At 42.9% G+C, this 17,422-nt stretch overlaps 1 protein-coding gene across 1 annotated transcript; it reads left to right on the top strand.

Annotated features, from left to right (window-relative positions):
• cttnbp2nlb (CTTNBP2 N-terminal like b) lies at positions 1-16,465 on the top strand. The gene is made up of 5 exons (XM_078255117.1): positions 1-119; positions 2,551-2,658; positions 11,121-11,372; positions 12,768-12,875; positions 13,942-16,465. Exons 1-5 carry the CDS (start codon positions 114-116, stop codon positions 15,250-15,252), a joined length of 1,785 nt encoding a protein of 594 aa, XP_078111243.1. The 5' UTR covers positions 1-113; the 3' UTR covers positions 15,253-16,465.
• Positions 16,466-17,422: the final 957 nt, after the last annotated feature.

Genomic DNA, 17,422 nt, shown 5'->3' with positions numbered 1-17,422 from the left:
TCGCACTCGCCTCAGAGCGAGAGCGCCTGTGACAGTGGACTGCTTTGATTCATGCTGTGGTGGAGCCTCCTTTTTGGATTTGGAGAACAATTAATGCGGCCAGAACAGAGCGCATGAGGGTATGTTTACACGGAAGGTTGTGGGAATATTTTCTACATGGCTTCCGAAAATTAAGCCTCCAATTTGATCGGGCTTTTTAGTAAGAAGGCAATTTTGCACTAAGTCCATAGACAGGTTTCTGACCCAGCCTGGTATTTGCTCGTTCTGTATGGGGCTTTGCCATTTCTGGTTAGCCTAGCTAAGTGAAACTTTACAGCCGCAAACTCGGTAGGATTGTGTGCTAAATAATAATGCTAAAATAATATTTATACATCAGATAAGAGTAACTATCGCTGAGAACCAGGGGTCTTATGTTGAGTTAAATTTCAGGCTAATGGGTGTGAGTACTTAAGTAACATTGATGCAGTATTGATTTTGCCATTATCACTTCAGGCAATCTATATTGATAATAGCTTAGTTGGTGTTTTTGTGATGTTTCTGACACTTAGGTAGCAATTGAAGTGAATGTTGCCTACACGGAAAATAATGACAGTCCCTTGTGTCAGACAAAGGCCCAGGGCGGCAGGTGGATCCTCTGCTGTTCCTGAGCAACCGCTGCGATTATTTATTGCTTTGAACACACAGAGCAGTCTGTCTGGACATTGAACACATTAGGTCCTTCCTGGTTACTGAGCCAGGATGATGAAAGTTTAACCCAGACTTTATGTGTGAACTGTGTCTGAATGCACACAAGCATGGAGGCATTTTTGACACTCACCACAGACTAGTGTTGTCAAATTAGTTGCAGTGCTGTTCTACTACTATTCTAGAATATATAGACTTGTAAATCTGGCTTGATCATCATTTGCTGGTTTGCATGAATGTGTCATCTAATGACAAGACTGTAAGACATTGGCCGGTTTATGAGTTCATCACATAGCCAAACAACACAAGTAACACTGCGATTTGAAACCATGCAGGCTACAGAGTGGGATTCAGGGATTTACTCTTGAGTGATGCTTCCCATGGTGTGGGCATTCCTGGAATGTTGGAATGATTTTCCATGGAAGCTGATTTACAGATATCGGGTGACACAGAGAGTATTGACAGCCAACAGCTCAAACACACACTAATATCTAAACTAGCTTAGATCTGTGTGTGTGTGTGTGTGTGTGTGTGTGTGTGTGTGTGTGTGTGTGTGTGTGTGTGTCTACAAGTTAGAAGCCAAACACACTTTGTTGCTTTGCTGTGAATGTGTGGTGCGCCACAGAATGCACCAAAGAATTTGGAGGCTGCAGAAAGAAAGTAAACATTAGTTTCACTTGAGATTCAACCTTTGCTGCGGAGAGGAAAGGTTTTGTGAAAGAAGTGAAGATGAGGACAGTTGCTTTCACTTGTGATACAGATGGGTGACAAATGACATGGCAGCCAAACACCTTCCTTTCTAAGACACTTTAATGTGAATTTCTTTTCTCGTACATGTTATACAGCAAATAAACATACTTTTTAACCTGTGACCCTGAGCTGAGCTTGTTATTGGATGTTAGTTTATTTATTCATGTTGTGTGTGAGAGAGAACAAGGTGAGGTGTAAGAGTCGGGCTGATCATTACTGTTATCTGACTTCCGAAATTGCGTGTACCTTGTCAAACATGATTAACACTCTGAGGAGCAGCCGCGCCATTATAAGGCACTGATAATAACCTGAAAGCGACTTCACCCAAGATGAAGTCAACTGTGTTTTGTCTTTCTCTTAATTTTAAGGATGATGTCAGCTGTGTAAAGTGTGTTATGTCTGGATCCTATGACTATGTCCTATGACTGTGGACCTAGCTGATGAATCACAGGATACAGTGGATGGAGTGTGGGCGGGATGGCTAATAGCTTAAAAGTGTGTGACAGGGCGCCCGGATAGCTCAGTTGGTAGAGAGGACACCCATATATGGAGGTTTACTCCTCGATGCAGCGGGCCTGGGTTCGACTGCGGCCCTTTGCTGCATGTCATTCCTCCCTCTCTCTCCCCTTTCATGTCTTTAGCTGTCCTGTCAAAAATAAAGCCTTAAAAATAATGCCCAAAAAATGCCCAAAAAATAATCTTAAAAATAAAGTGTGTGCCAAATAAGAAGTTTCAAACATTGGCCTAACATTGTTGGTATTTGGAGCACATTGAATCTTCGCAGTGGGGAGCGAATAGAGCAGACAACTGTCCTCAGTCTCTCAGCAACTTAACATGCAGATATGCTAATTACTTCCTGTTTATAACCCTGAGCACAACCCAGTGAGGCCACAGATGGGACCTCAAGTCCCATCCTATCACTCACTGACAAAATGCACTCAGACAAGCCACTACTGGCTACACATAAATCCATGTACACCCAGAAGCATTTTTATTTCTTGACTGGGTAGATCATTCAGATTGCATTTTATGTTAATTTGCTTCTTTTATTTAATAAAACTAACCAGAAAGAATATATATTTCTCTCATTCCCTCTCACTCCCTCTGTCTCCTCAGGATGAGAAGATGAACGTGGAGGCTCTAAGCAGAGCAGAGCTGCTGACTCTCCTCAGTGTCCTGGAGGGAGAGCTGGAGGCCCAGGATGTGGTCATACATGCCCTCAGGGTGAGTTGGCCACTACATCTGATACACACAAATCCCCCTGTTGACTCTGTTATACACATTGCAGAACATCTCACATACATTTAGCAGCATAATTACATAATGTACATACATAGTAATAACTAAAATAAAAAATAAAATAGTATTATAGCCACTATAGCAACCATTAAACAACACGCTCTTTTGCCTGTCTGACACACTAAAATTAACCTGTTTCAGTATTACACCCCCCAAAAGAATGTGAGCTAGCAGGGAGGGGATATGTAAACAGGAAGCTAAGGAAACAGAGCTAGTATAGACAATGGCGCAGGAGTCATTGTGGTTTCCTAGGCATTTTATTCCACCAGAGCACCAACATTATTGCTTGTCAGACCAGTTGAAATCTGTGTTTCTTTTTTTCACCCTTTTCTTTCAATTCAGGCACTATTCAGACCTGAATATGTCCACATTGTGTCTAGACCCAGTTCCGACAGACTGCAGTGCATACCTGCGTTGTGTCAAATGTGTCTTGAGAAGCTATTTGTGCTCACATTTATTTTAATCTGGGAAACTTCCGTTGCTGCAGAAACAAAATTTGCCCTCGGCCAAAGAGAAAGACTTTGGTGGCTGTTTGGCACTTTGCCTTGGGTACATACCTCAAACCCTTATGAGAGTTGTTTGGCCCTGGCAAATCAGCTGTATCCAACTGTGTTTTGAAAGCTAAACAGACTACGGAATTGACTAGGCAGTCTTTCAAGGCAGTCAGAGAAGAATTTGCATTAATGCTATGCTTAATATGTGAACACTGGCATCTCAGACAACTTCGGAATGTTTTGAGGTACAATGTCCACTTGGACAGCTTGAAGTGCACCTTGTGAACAGCACATCAGACATTATGCAACAACATCCTTAAAAATCCTCAGTTTTGTGCAGCTCATTCATTCATATTCAAGTGAAAGAGCATAGCCTTCCTTCAGGCACAATGCTTTGCAATGTTTGATTCTAGTCTGATTGGCTCTCTCCGTGCCCCTGGCTGCTTTTCACACTCATGACCGCAGCAGCTGCTCCATGCTTGGATAAAGCTGCTTAGGCCCTGAATGCTTGACTCATTGTCTGAAATGTGATTGAGGTTGTGATGAGGACAAGTAGCAACCATGACTGGCCACTGTCTTGTTCTAATGAACAGGCCTTAATAGTGAATTTTATCTGGCAAGCAAGTGAGGCTGTAATCATGAGATCATTTCAGTGCTAGGGCCTGAGGGGAAGCATATCTAACCGCACCAGCTCAGATGCATCTTACATGGTAGTTGTCAAAATCAGAATCAGAATAAGGTTTATTGCCAAATCAAGTTACACTTACAAGGAATTTGCCTTGTCGGTCCAGATCTGACCCATGCAGGGTCTGCCCCAAACTCAACGCATATGTGCACAGTCACTTCCCTTAGGACAAATGTACAGTCGCCTTGCTGTCTCATCTGTACTTATTCCTCTTTCCACATCTCTCTCCCTCCTTTCCTCCTTCTCTCTTCCTTACACACAGCCACATTACGGGGGGTCTTTCATGTTTGACCATGACCCATGTCCTATTTGCCCACTCACACACACACACACACACACACACACACACACACACACACACACACACACACACACACACACACACACACGCACACACAGTGACACACACACTCTGCTGGTCACTTGTGGGCCAGTTAGAGGCTGCAGTGTTTATTGTGGAGAGGATGGTACAGATTTGTAGGCTCAAATCACTGACTTCCCTTGTTCCCACCGGGGGCCTGTACACCAGTTTAACTGACTGGCCAGAGTTAGGGCAGATCATGTGTAGACATGTGGCTGCAGAGGGGAGTGCCAGGGGTTGATGGCAGGCTAACATGTCCAATATTGAGTGTCTGTGTCCGTCATTGATTTGGCACCCAGGAATTCTTTTTGTACTGTTTGTCTTTGTCATTTCCCCTTGATCTTGTTATGCCTCAGTGTTTTTCTCTAACTAGAGCTCTCTTCTCAGTGTTGTCAGTTAACAATAACCAAACTCGGTGTGTGTCAATATTATTTAGTTGTATGTGAGGACAGTTGAGAAACGCAGAGGGGGCTCTCAAATCCTCACCACTCTTTTCCAACTTCAAATATTTTCTCCTCTCAGCAGAAAGTACTTGGGATGCCTGTAGATTGCTCGGGATAACCATATTCAATCACTTTTTTAACCCTTTCTTCACCCGAAACCCCTGAGAACTTTATCCGTGTTTGCTTACTTATAAGATTGCGTCACCTTTGGAACTTGTCTCTACAGATTCTTGATTGTTTTTAGTTCTCATCACTAAGGAGACAGATGAGCAGTTTTACTAGAGGGAACATTGTTGAGAACATGACACCAGAAACAGGTTCTGCATTCCACAGAAGTGGCATATCTTGGGAGTTGTTAATTGTCTATATCTATATGGGAACTAATGTGCTATTATTTTATTCTCTCTCTCTCTCTCTCTCTCTCTCTCTCTCTCAGGCATATGTGGCATAAATCCAGCATAGAGCAAGTTATCATTAGCTCAATGGAATGCCAGTTAAAGACAGGAAAACAGAACTACACCTGCCCTTTAAATACTCAGTGAGGGAGCTCTAAAGTCAGTCCTCCTTGATTGTTGTTGCACTACTTTCGAGACCCAAGTGCACACAAGTGAACCCAGTGGGAAACAAACTTATGACACTCTGTGATATTGAAATATGTCTCAGATATGCTTCAATTTTTTGTTAAAGACTTGGTGGTGTTGAGTACCTGTGGCTGTGAAATAAATATTGCTGCTTGACAATGGATTGAACTGGTTTTTTTTAACCTAGGCCACCAAGTTAGTGTGGTTACAATGTTGCAGTCATGCTCAGCAGGGCCAGTTTTGCTTTCCATATGATGTCATATATTGTAATCCTAAAATGCTTTGTCTATTTTTGCAGACTGATGTGTTTTCCTGACTCCATAAAAGAATAGGGCCTGGCTAGAGTGTGCTGTTCAGATAAGATTGTATATCACTGCCCAATTTGGACATGTTGTCAAGATTGGTAAGGGGAAAAAAGCACAAAGGAGGGACATACACAGAGGGTGCCCTTAAAAGCAAAGCAATACCTAATATAACACTGTAATGCACACTGGTCTATGATGTCAGTGAAGTGCTTCCATATCAACAGCCTGAGCCTGAGGCCTGAGAAAATAAAGCTTCTTGGCCTGAAAATGCTGAGATGACATCAAAGTACCTGTTACTTATTTTGTTGCTTTTATCGTTAAAAACAGAAAACACACAGAAACACCCACCTACATGAACTCACATCACACGCATAATTCACAGTTTTCCTTAGGATGCCTTTTTATAGCAGCCTCTCTTATCCCTAGACCCAGCTCGAAACTATAGGACCATATCTGTAATGGTAACAAGCTCCACCCTTCGCTGCTGTTTGCACTGAACAGGAAAGTATTTGCCTGCTACAAATAGAATAGTGATATCGTAGGTCAGTCTGAGATAAGAACAATCACTGCTTTCTCAATGCTGTCTGTTCTTGTGTTGGCATCAGTGAAATATTTTAGTTTAATATTTGCCTGTTTCAAGAAATACCAGAGCACTTCCTAGTTCCACCTAATGATATGTTATGTTTCTCCCAATGCATTGCCTGACCAAAGGGTGAGAGCACCTGCTCCCATGTTTCATTACTATGATGATGGCTGCAGTTAAACATTACTTGGAAGTTGTCTCGTTGCACGGCCCATACAGTAAAGTGAGGTTTTGTTTCGCGTCTTCCCAGTTATCTTTGTGCCATCTGTGATTAATGGGTGGGTGGGAGGTGTGGAGGATACAGCTTAAGCCTTAAGCACACACCGTAGCTTACACTTCAAAAAGCCTACTTCAAATATCATTCCTCGCGGTGTTCTCTGCACCATTTGCATGCATGAGAGACAATGTTTTTTTTTTTTTTAAAGATTGATCGGCTTGCCTTGCATATAATGTAAACCCATCTTTTGCCTTTAGTGAACTGCCTGGATTGTATTTTGAATGTACACATTTACATTTATTTGTTTCTTTTTAAACAAAGCATGCAATGATATAAATGATGCTGAACGTGCGCAAATGGCTCATACTCACTGGTTATTCATTTTCAATACTGATTAACCTTAGAGGACATTCTGTACGATCAGTGAGTTCTCAGTAAATGCAGATGAGGGCCCAAAGCAGGTACTGTATCGCCAGTACAACGGTACACCTGGTCGATTCAGGACAAAAATGACTGTTCATCCTGAGAATGTCACTTAATGAGAGTAAATGTTTATCTGAAGAGATGTCAGGACATCAGGCTCCACTAATGAATATGTTTTAAATGACTATGTGCAGTGGGCCATTTGTAATTTTTTATCAGGGGGGACGGACCTGGTTAGTTTTGGTCACCAGTGACTAGCGAACCGCCCCATGAACTACTCTTTTGATTCTGAAATTTTTAGCACCACCCCAATTTGTGTTCCTCCAAGACAAAACTACATACTATTATCCTGTCAAAGTGTTGTGTAGCTAATGATTATGTTGACCTTATAAGTGGCTAGTTGGCTAGTCATTAGCCCCCAGCACCAGACTGTCACAACAAAGTCCTTTTCCAGTGCTCAACCAAACTACGGCATATATACTGTTGGGCTGGTATGTGATTAGTTAGTATGTAGTTAATTAGTTCTCATGGTATTTCCTTGACATTTTCTCAACCCGTGCCTTAGAGAAAGACTTCATAGCACTCAGTTCAAACATGGTTGGTCTGTCAAGCCTGTCCTAATTCAAGAAGATTACTAAACGTAATCTTATGAGGACTTGATTGACTACAAGCATGATCTTTTTTATTTGTTTGTAGTCACTGTCTCAATTTCCCATTCTGCATTTGCTACAAGTTTCCCCAGACAACTGCTCTGTAATTTCTTAATGCTCTAATGGACTGCACCAACAAAATGGGTCAGAGAGGCCTTTGTGTCTGTTTGAGTTTGCAGCCTCACAGCTCTGTTAAATCAGATGTGACTGCCAGTGGATTGATACTTTTAACCTGCCACGGTCAGCATGACTGACAAGTGGTCCATTGACTATATGTCCTTCTTCGCTATTAAGTAGAGCAGAGTAGTTGTCCTCTCCACAGGACAAAAACTGCACTACTAATGTCTTACTTCCTCTTCCAAGAAAACGCTGAAGCCAGAGACATAAATCTGAACAGAATCCAACACTAGAGCGTCTGCAGTTGACCTGCTGTCTTCTTTTGTTCCCCTTGTTCTTTGCTTAACATATTAGCCTGTCCCCTTTTCTACTCTTACCCTTTTCTACTCTCTACTTTCTACTACTTACAAGTACCTGACACTGCTTCTCTTGCACTGCAAGAGTCTCAACAAATAAAGTTGTTTTTGTGGTTTAAAATAATGATATAGAACTCAAAGACAACCTCATACATGTTTATTTTGCTGTTTAACGAAAGTAAAATGCTTGAGCATCCCGATGCGTTGTCCTCTGTCTCTTGTTGTGAAGATGCTTGCACAGGACTTCTTAAGTTCCATGAAAGAAGCTTTCCATATCTGACAGGTCTGGTCCTGCTGTCCTTCTGTCTATGTGTCCAACTGTTCTTCTGAAGAGTAGACTAATTCACCAGGATCGCATACCTTTCCCATAACTCCCACTGCAAAGCTTCTGGATTTAAGATGTTACCCTGGAGACAGCCGGTAATGCTAAGAACCTTATGCAGCATGTTGTGCAAACATATGCCAGCTGCATGCTCATACATGCACATGCATATATAGGCTACATATGTGCATGCACATGTATTCATCCTCATTTTAATAGTAATTCCATTGTTTTCATGCACAGTATTATTAAGAAGTCAGATTAAGGGCTGAACTGTACATTTGTAACAGGATATATGCACCCAATACCACTCAGAGCTACTGACTTCATTGTGTGACAGTCATTACACAGGCTCTTTAATGAAACACTACTCCTTGGCTCTTTTCAGCTCACACAAGGGCTTGATTGTGCCCTGAGGCAGGTAGGTAACTGACTGAAAGAGAATATTTCCAGGTGAAAAGCATCAGGTTGTCTTTCACACCTCGTTACAGCTGCAGGAATGCATTAGAGCAGGGATCTTCAACGGGGGGTCCGGGACCCCTAGGGGGTCCTCAGAATCAAAGCAGGAGGGCCTCCAAATTATTGTTAATTTTCATAACTTTTTTCAAAATTAAGAAGTCCTAACATGAATCCAACATATTATTAGCAAATATAAATCCCCACTGATGATAGGCTCTCTGGCCTGTAGGTAAAGTAGTCACTAAGGCCATACACATATACAGTTAATCCTAGGGATTAACTTTGCCACATGTATGTTTAACATGAAAATATGATTTATAAAATCATTGCAGCAATTATTAGGCGTAGTATTCAATGCAAAAAAGTCTTTAGCCTGCCCTACATGTTATGGTAGGCCCAGTTTAATATGCAACTTAATTTTATACAGTATATGTAGTAGGGGGTCCCTGTGCCATCTCTCTTTCAGTTAAGGGGTCCTTTGCTTAATAAATGTTGAAGACCCCTGCATGAGTGGATACAAGCTGTTGAAGAAGGTACTGTAGGCCTAATGCTCAACCAAGCTGTAGCGGCCTGGTTAACAGCTAGAACATTGCATGGATTTGTTAATACAAATTGTACACTTACATACTTGATGCAAATTAAAAAAACAAAAAAACAAATGTATTATGAAACAGTGAATTGATAGCATGTAATATATTCTGAGCTGTAGAGACATTTGTCACCAGCATTTAGGCAGAAATGAGAGCTTTGCATTGCAGCAGAGAGGGTTTGCTTGTTGCGCCCTCTCATAAAGGAAAGCACACTGTCATTATGATCAGGACCATCCAGAGAAAACCATGGGAGACCATGGTGACTGCTATACACACACACACACACACACACACACACACACACACACACACACACACACACAATCCAATCTCAGCCTGTCCCTTAATGGTCTGTTTAAGCAGTTATTTAACTCAAGAAGCTGCAGTTTTTTCCCCAGCTAGATGAAGAAGCTTTACAGCTTTATTTCAAAGCCCAGCACAAAACACATGCAGACAGCCACAGGTAAACCTACATACACAATGGAGTACACACATACACATTTACATTCATATACCAAAAAGAGGAAAAAGCGACACACTCATACCCACTCTCACACATTGAAGCCTTCTGGGTCAGCCATGGAGACAATGCGTAAGACTGAAGGCACTGAGACTGTAATCTCTTCACTGAGGGTCACTCACATTCTTTGTTCAGCCAGAGAAAGAGCCTCAAATATAGCATCCTTACTGGTGCCTTCTGTGTGTGGATTTGTGCTGCCACAGTCTGAGAGCGTGTGAGAAAAAGGCTCACAGAAAGGCTGAAGTAGAGATATGGCAAGTAGAGAGGGGCATTTTCTGAGTAATGATGATGCACAGGCAGTGGAATGCAGTGCCATGCATGTTTGGGCAGGGAGGCAAAGGGGGCCAGAGGACTGGGGTGTCTGATGAGGACTGCACTAGGAGACAGCGACGCGTGTCCAGAAGGGACGTGGAGTGAACTATGTGGCTTGTGCTTACAGCACTGACCCTGCATGCCTCCAGAACTCAAACCTACTCACTGTATGTAGTTAATGAGACCTCCTGATGATATAGCAGGGTGACCCGGAGTAAGGTCAACAAGGCCCAATCACATGTCACTTCATTGCTTGTCATTCCAGCCTGTTTCTCTCAAACAATCATGAGTAAATGGAAACTAGGTAAATTGCCTGCATTATTTTATCCTTCACGATTTTATTTCACCCTTAACACGTGTGCTATTTTAGAAATAGGTTTAATCTAACCTCTTCATTAAAAACACCTCTGTGTGTGTGTCTGATTTCATGGCCCGGTCCTTCACCCCAGCATCCCTGGGGAGGAGTTAACATCTGCCCCTGGTGGGGGTTGGACAGCCGCGCCTCACCTCTTTGTGTTTGGGTTGAGGGTAAAGACCATCTGCTTGTGCTCACACTGACAATAACATTACTCCACACAGATTTCCTGCACGCAGGGACACACACTTACTTCCGAGTCTTTGTTCAATGGTCATATGATACATAAAGTTATTACCTAAAAGTCAATCGAATGTTCATACAGAATGTTTTTGATGAGTTACTTTGTGTTTTTCTTGGCACTGACCGTTGGGGCCTCATTTTATCTTCTTAACACATTTTTCCTGTTCTGCAGTGTGGAAAGGAAACCTCATCCTATCAAATGCATGTACTGATACACAAGCACACTGGTCATTTTTCAACTTGTACATATATTCATTTTTCTTGCCACAGTTAGCCATTAAAGACATACACGGCTCTTAGCTAGATTTGATCTAGCACATGCTGCTAATGGAATGGCCTAACAGTACAATTACAATTATGTGTGTGTCTAGGCTCAGCACAGAGATGCTTTCATCCAGGAGCGTTATGGCCAGTACGACCTCAGTGATCCATTCCTGGCCCTGCAGCGGGACAACGAGTCTGCGGAGCGCCAGAACACGCTCACCCAGCCTCACACACACCTGCAGGGTCAGGCGGTGGGCCCAAACCCTCTGGCTGTGCTTAAACTGGTCATGGCTCACTGCAAGAAGATGCAGGAGAGGATGATGGGACAGCTGGCTGCTGCGGAGAGCAGACACAGGAGGGTAAGTAATACAGTCGTGAACACACACTCTCACACATTCAGTGTGTTCTACAGCACAGCTCACCCATCTTCATTGCAGATATGCTGCAACCACCCAAGTACCCAGCCAGTGTCCCACTGGGGCTCACACCTGTACAATAGGCTTGTTGAGCGTGTGCGAATATATGCGTTTATCTATTTGTCCTCATGTTTCTCCTGTAGACTTGGCTTGGGGGACTGAGGCAGACAGTAGCCACACCCAGGGCTTTATCACGCTCAATGGTGTTTTAAGCCCCCAACGTCGACTTCAAGGAAGCGCTGCGACCGTTGACTTCAAGGCACCTAACCGTAACCCTAACACTAACCCAAGGGGGTAAGCGTCGCTTCAGAGCTCGAACCTCCTATGGTGCCATTTTGATGCTACAAAGCAATCACCGCCCCGTTAGCATTCCATTGACTGCCATTCATTTTGACGTCACTTTGACAGTGAATAACTTTACATCTGAAGCGTCTAAAGACTCTATTTGTCCATTGTTTATTTCTAAAGAAACACGACAATGTATAAAAGGCTCCATTACCTTGTACCTCACGTTATGGCTCCGTAGCAGACGTTTTTGTAAAAATAGGCTAACGATTGTGTCATAACCACGTGACTTACTGTCGCACAGTAGAGGAATTACCGTATAGTCAGGAGAAGCTCGCAGGCAGTTTCGACTTACATTAGCTGTTTAAGTTTAATTACTAATGTTAACTAGCATTTTAGTTATCAATAATTAGCCTGTGTCCATGTTATCTCCTTACATATACCTACGCTCTCCGTCTCTGTAAGATTGGGAATGATTGAGATTTCTCTTGGCACAGCTACCAGAAGACTTCCAACTTTCAGACAGGTTGCTCACGTCACATTTACGTCGTCTCTCTCAGTTGGAGGCTGCGCAGTAACGCTCAGCGCTCACCGGAAAAGTGCTTCTAATGGCCTTCACTGGTCTCCGTCCAGAGTAACGGGATCTGTTGGTCCATTCTTATATACTGTCTATGCCCTAACCATTGCCTAATCCTAGTGCCTTCCAGGCAGCGCTGCCTAGAAGGCGACGTTGGGGGCTTTAAACACCAAACACCCTTTATCACAACAGAGCTCATAAACATTCATCTATATACTGTACAGAGTGAACTTTAGAGAGTTGATGAAACTGACAAAACCTTGTATAAATGAAGGAGAGGTTCTGCTATGCATGCTGATTAGTCGGGCGACACCTTTTACGGCGGGAATACTGTGAGGCAGGACACCTCTTATAAGAGAAATGAATCAAAGAAGGTAATTTGCTCATTTGAGAATGTTGTCAAATTCATGCACTGAATCCTGCAACAAGAAACTTGTCTGCATGTCACGTAATCTAATTCTTTGATTGTTTGGTAGATGATAGCTGATCTGGAGGAGGAGAAGCGACGGCGTGCCCAGGAGTCTGCGCAGAGTGATGATTTCACCTTCATGCTGCAGACCCAAAAAGACAAACTGCTGCAACAGGTATGACTGACATAGATAAAAGATAAAAGGTAAAATATACAAACTGTATGTGTTGCACTGTGTGTGTGTGTGTGTGTGTGTGTGTGTGTGTTTATGTTTATGTTTGGTAAAGTCTTAGCAAAACTGGTGCTCACAATTCTCACTTGCTGACAGACGAGCACATCTGGTGAAAGAGATTTTACTTCTTCCCTCCCTCTCCTCTGCCTGCCTGCACTCTGTCCTTCTTCACATAGGCAGCTGTGATTTAAAACCAAGCCAGTGAGCAGGGAAGCATCAGTGCAGTTCCATTGTGTAACTCAGTAGGGTGAAGGGCTTGGCCTGTTAAAGTACAGACACACACAGGCACCCATATGCACAAGCACAGGGCTGTTCCATAGGAAACAGAGGAGGAAGAGGCCATTGTTTAGTTGTCCAGCAGCCATGTGGCTTTATGGCCTCAGGAAACCTGAGATAATGGATGTCCATGTCTAATGCAAGGTCACACTGTGAGCACACAATCAACCACTATACAAACTTTGTACAAGGGCCTTACATAAGAAAGGGTTCCTGAGTGTCTCCCAGTCTTTCCTGCCTGTGTGTTTTTGTTGTACGCTAATCATATACACTAGATTGCATTTAATCACTTTCCATTTCCTACTATTACTCATCAAAGCTTTGAAGCCGTCCAATCACTGTCTAATGACCTCATAGCAAACTGAACTTTCCATAAACATGCCTTTCAAGAAACATGTTATTATATTTAACAAGGCAAAATGTGAAAAGCTGCCTCTTTCTGTCCTTCTTCTGACTCTAAAACGACACCTACTATCTTTCATTTATTTTCCTAATTCTGTATGATTGAAGTGGACCTAATTTACCTTGTAATGGGTTTAGTGCAAAATACATATCCAAATGTTTTACACCAAAAACTACTTTTTGGAAAACAATTGTATTTTCAAAAAAGGGGGAAGTTTCTCATCCTGTGTTGGATCGAATATAACAAAGCAGTGCTCTTTTGCCTCCTTGTGGTCAAATGTGGAAAAGCTGCCTCGCCTTGACTCTTGTATCTCACTCCCTCTCTTTCTAGTTGGAAGTGGAGCGTGCAACAGTGCGGAAGTTAGAGAAGGAACAAGCACAGGCAGTGAGCCGGGTAGAGGAGTCACTGTCCCAGCAGCAACAGCTCTCCTCAACCCTGACTCTGGAGCTCCAGAAAGCCAGCAGCCAGGCTCAGGAGGAGGCTCACAAGGTCTCTCAACTCCGCACCTTGCTCCAAGAGGAGACCAGTGCCCTGGAGAAGCTCCGGGGGGTTCTTGAAGATAAGAAGAGCAGGGCAGTCCAGCTAGAGGCCAGGTCTGAGAGGCAGCTGGCTGAGTTTGACACAGAACGAGAGCAGTTGAAAGCCAGGATTAGCAAAGAGGAGGAGAGGAGTAGGGAGCTGGAGAGACAGCTGGAGGAGCTGAGGAAGAGGTTGGCTGAAACTGGAGGAGGCAAAGAAGAGGGAAAGGAGGCTGTGACAGATGTGACAGACTCACTTTCCGAGATGATGGTGGTGTCCACTTCCGTTCAGACAGAGCCGGATGAAAAAACAACTATGACTTCTAAATCCTCCTCCCTGTCAAAGGTCAATGGCCATTACACTCATAAAGAGACAGAACCGACACCGGAGGGCAGAGGAGTAGAAAACGGAGGGGTGGTGGAGAATGGGGGTGTAGCACTTTTGCATTCCCCTCTTCACCCGCATCCTCACCCTCACCCTCACCCTCACTCTCCCTCTAGCACAGCCTCCTCTTCCCTCTCCTCTTCCCCCATTTCCTCCCCCGTTCTTGCCAAGCGTCTGGGCAGCCCAGGCTTCCATCAGTCTTCCTACCAGGCTGGTGTCAACCAGCGATTCCAGGCTGCTAGGCACAAGTTCCAGAGCCAGGCTGAGCTTGAACAGCAGCAGTATGGTGGCCCTCTTTCTCCCAGGGACCTCTCCCCCACCACCTCTTCCATCCCTCCCCCACTAGAGCACAGCTCGGCAAAGCAGCTGGCCCGCAACACTGTCACTCAGGTGCTGTCCCGCTTCACCAGCCAGCAGTCCGGCGTCAAGCTGGCGCCACTTAGCAGCTCGCCATTTGGTACAGACTACCGCAATATAGCTGCATCTCCTCCTGGGAGTAGGTCGCCTTCCTCAGGGCCTCTATCTCCGGGCATCCGCTCCCCCCTCACTCCTCGCTCCGAGAGGACCCATCCTCCTCCGATCCCTCCCAAGAAGCCAGGCATGAGTCCAACTCCAGGCTCCCCAAGTCACTCTGCTCGGACCAGCCTCTTTCCAGAGCTGACAGGTAACTGTGGACAAAGCAACAGTGGGCTGGAAGGAGCCAATGAGCCAGACCTGGTTTTATCTTCTAGCAGTTAACGGCCCGATCATAATGGGTCATGTCTTAATCAACAGTTCATGTAATATTCATCTTTGCCAGCCCTTAATCCTCACTTGGTAGCACTCATAATCAGTAATATAGACACTTCAAAGCTGGACTGGTTCAAACAGATGAATTTAAGAGTTTGTCACACCCCTACCTCTATACCACAACCTGAGATACAATCAGAAAATAAAATATAGTATATTATGATTTTTTTTATCAGATTTAATATTTCTATTAACGTTCCTGTCTGTATTACTTTATATTGATTTTTTGTAAATTGGAAGTTTTAGAATGAAAATATTTATCTTTTGTTTTGGTTATGTTAAGGGTGTTTAGATATCATATATAGATAGACCAAGCTAAAGACCTGTTTGGTTTTGAAGAAAGAAATGTTAACGAAATATCATTGTACAACAGTCCTTTTTTCCCTTTTATTATGCTTAAATTGCAAGTCCTGTTAGTATAAAAAAGAAGACTTTAGTCAGAAGCAACACTGTATAGCAAGTAGAAGGGCTAAATATAATATATGAATGTATAGCAATATCATTTCACAATAGAGAAGTGAGTAGTTGTTTTTGTTTTTTTTCCATTGAATCCTTATGCAGTTCATGTTGAGATGATCCACTATCATACTGTAAATAGTTTAAGGTAAATTCCCAGTTGATTCTCTATGAAAGAACATCACATGCACCACAGCGACCAGCCCTACATGCATGTGCTTTTTTCCTATTACACTTGTCATGAATACACTGAATCTTGTCTTGAAAAGGGAGAGCACACTTTGTACTACATTACTGTAAGATACTGTATATCTATGATTTTGTTTATTCAGGGAAGGTCAATTTCTGCTTTACCCGATGTCACGACTATGTGCTAACTTTATCCCATCAATGAACATAATTGGGACTAAAGGTTTGAATCTTGCTACTGTTAACTGTTTCTATAGTATGTCAAATAATTTACATAGTATTGTGTCTTGTCCTAACAGTGCTACACGTTTGTTTTAGGTTTACTGTGTTGTTTTGTTTTCTGGCTTTAAAATCAAGAATTGATTGAAATTGTTTTAGCCAGTCAATTTAAATCTGTAGATATATAGTTTTCCGGCGAGTGGCAACATCCATCAGCGGTCTCTGGTAAATATGCATATCATGAACACATGCAACATCTAGCGCTGTTTTAAATAAATTGCCCATGGCTTAATGCTCACTGTTTCAAAGTGTTTATGTTAAAACAGCTGGCAATCTTCTAAATCTTGATTAATAGGCTATGTGAAATAACATTCTTGCCAAGATGGTCAGTCCATTTATTTGTACAACAGAATGGGGCAGTACAGTCTTGAACTTTATAACTGATCGGCACACAGTTGTAGCATAGTGTGAGGGTTGAATACAGCACATAGTATAGTTAACAAGTAACTGATCCAGAGTCAGCCTACTTAGACATTATGTAACACACACAGTATAATATGGCCTTACAGAAGTCATGTATAGTATACAGTATATAATCTTGACAACTGCTTTGCGTTCACTTGGCATTGACCAATACACCGTTTGTTACAGTTAAGAATAGTTGAGTACAATATCCTAAGACTCCAACATAAACCAGCGTATTAAAATAGAAATTTGCATACATGGGTGGGATGATGGAGTTCTTTACCATAGGAAAGAGATTTTGGCAAATAAATCTTGGTTAATATGAGTATGTTTTCCTTTCACAAAGGAAAAGCTGTACAGCAATAAAGCTGGTGTTGCCAAAGTAACAGAACAGAGAATGCATTATTGATGCAACAGCCTAGAAGTTGATTTATCTTAATTCAGTCATCATTGCTTGCATGGATGGAGACATACATCAGTGGAGCACAGCAGAAAACAAGTTAACACTCCCTCAGCCCTGACAGACACCGACAAACATACAGGTCAACAGTGCAGGAACAGAGCTATGCTGAGGACCATGCCACTCCTAAATGTTAATAGCAGGTAGTTATTTCTATGTTGCCAGATTTTACTGATGCAGTTGATGTCTGATTCCAACATAACCAAAAAACTTTCACAAAATTCATATTTCCCTGTCCAAAATCAAACCCTGATAAGTGATGGTGTGCTTCATTTCTCTCATCAGCTGCCTTGTGCGGTGCTGGTTCTTTCCATGTGCTGAGATCTCTAC

Source organism: Sander vitreus, chromosome 7, assembly GCF_031162955.1.
Source record: "Sander vitreus isolate 19-12246 chromosome 7, sanVit1, whole genome shotgun sequence".
In the NCBI taxonomy this organism is placed as follows: domain Eukaryota; kingdom Metazoa; phylum Chordata; class Actinopteri; order Perciformes; family Percidae; genus Sander; species Sander vitreus.
This window is presented reverse-complemented; position numbering and strand designations above follow the sequence as displayed.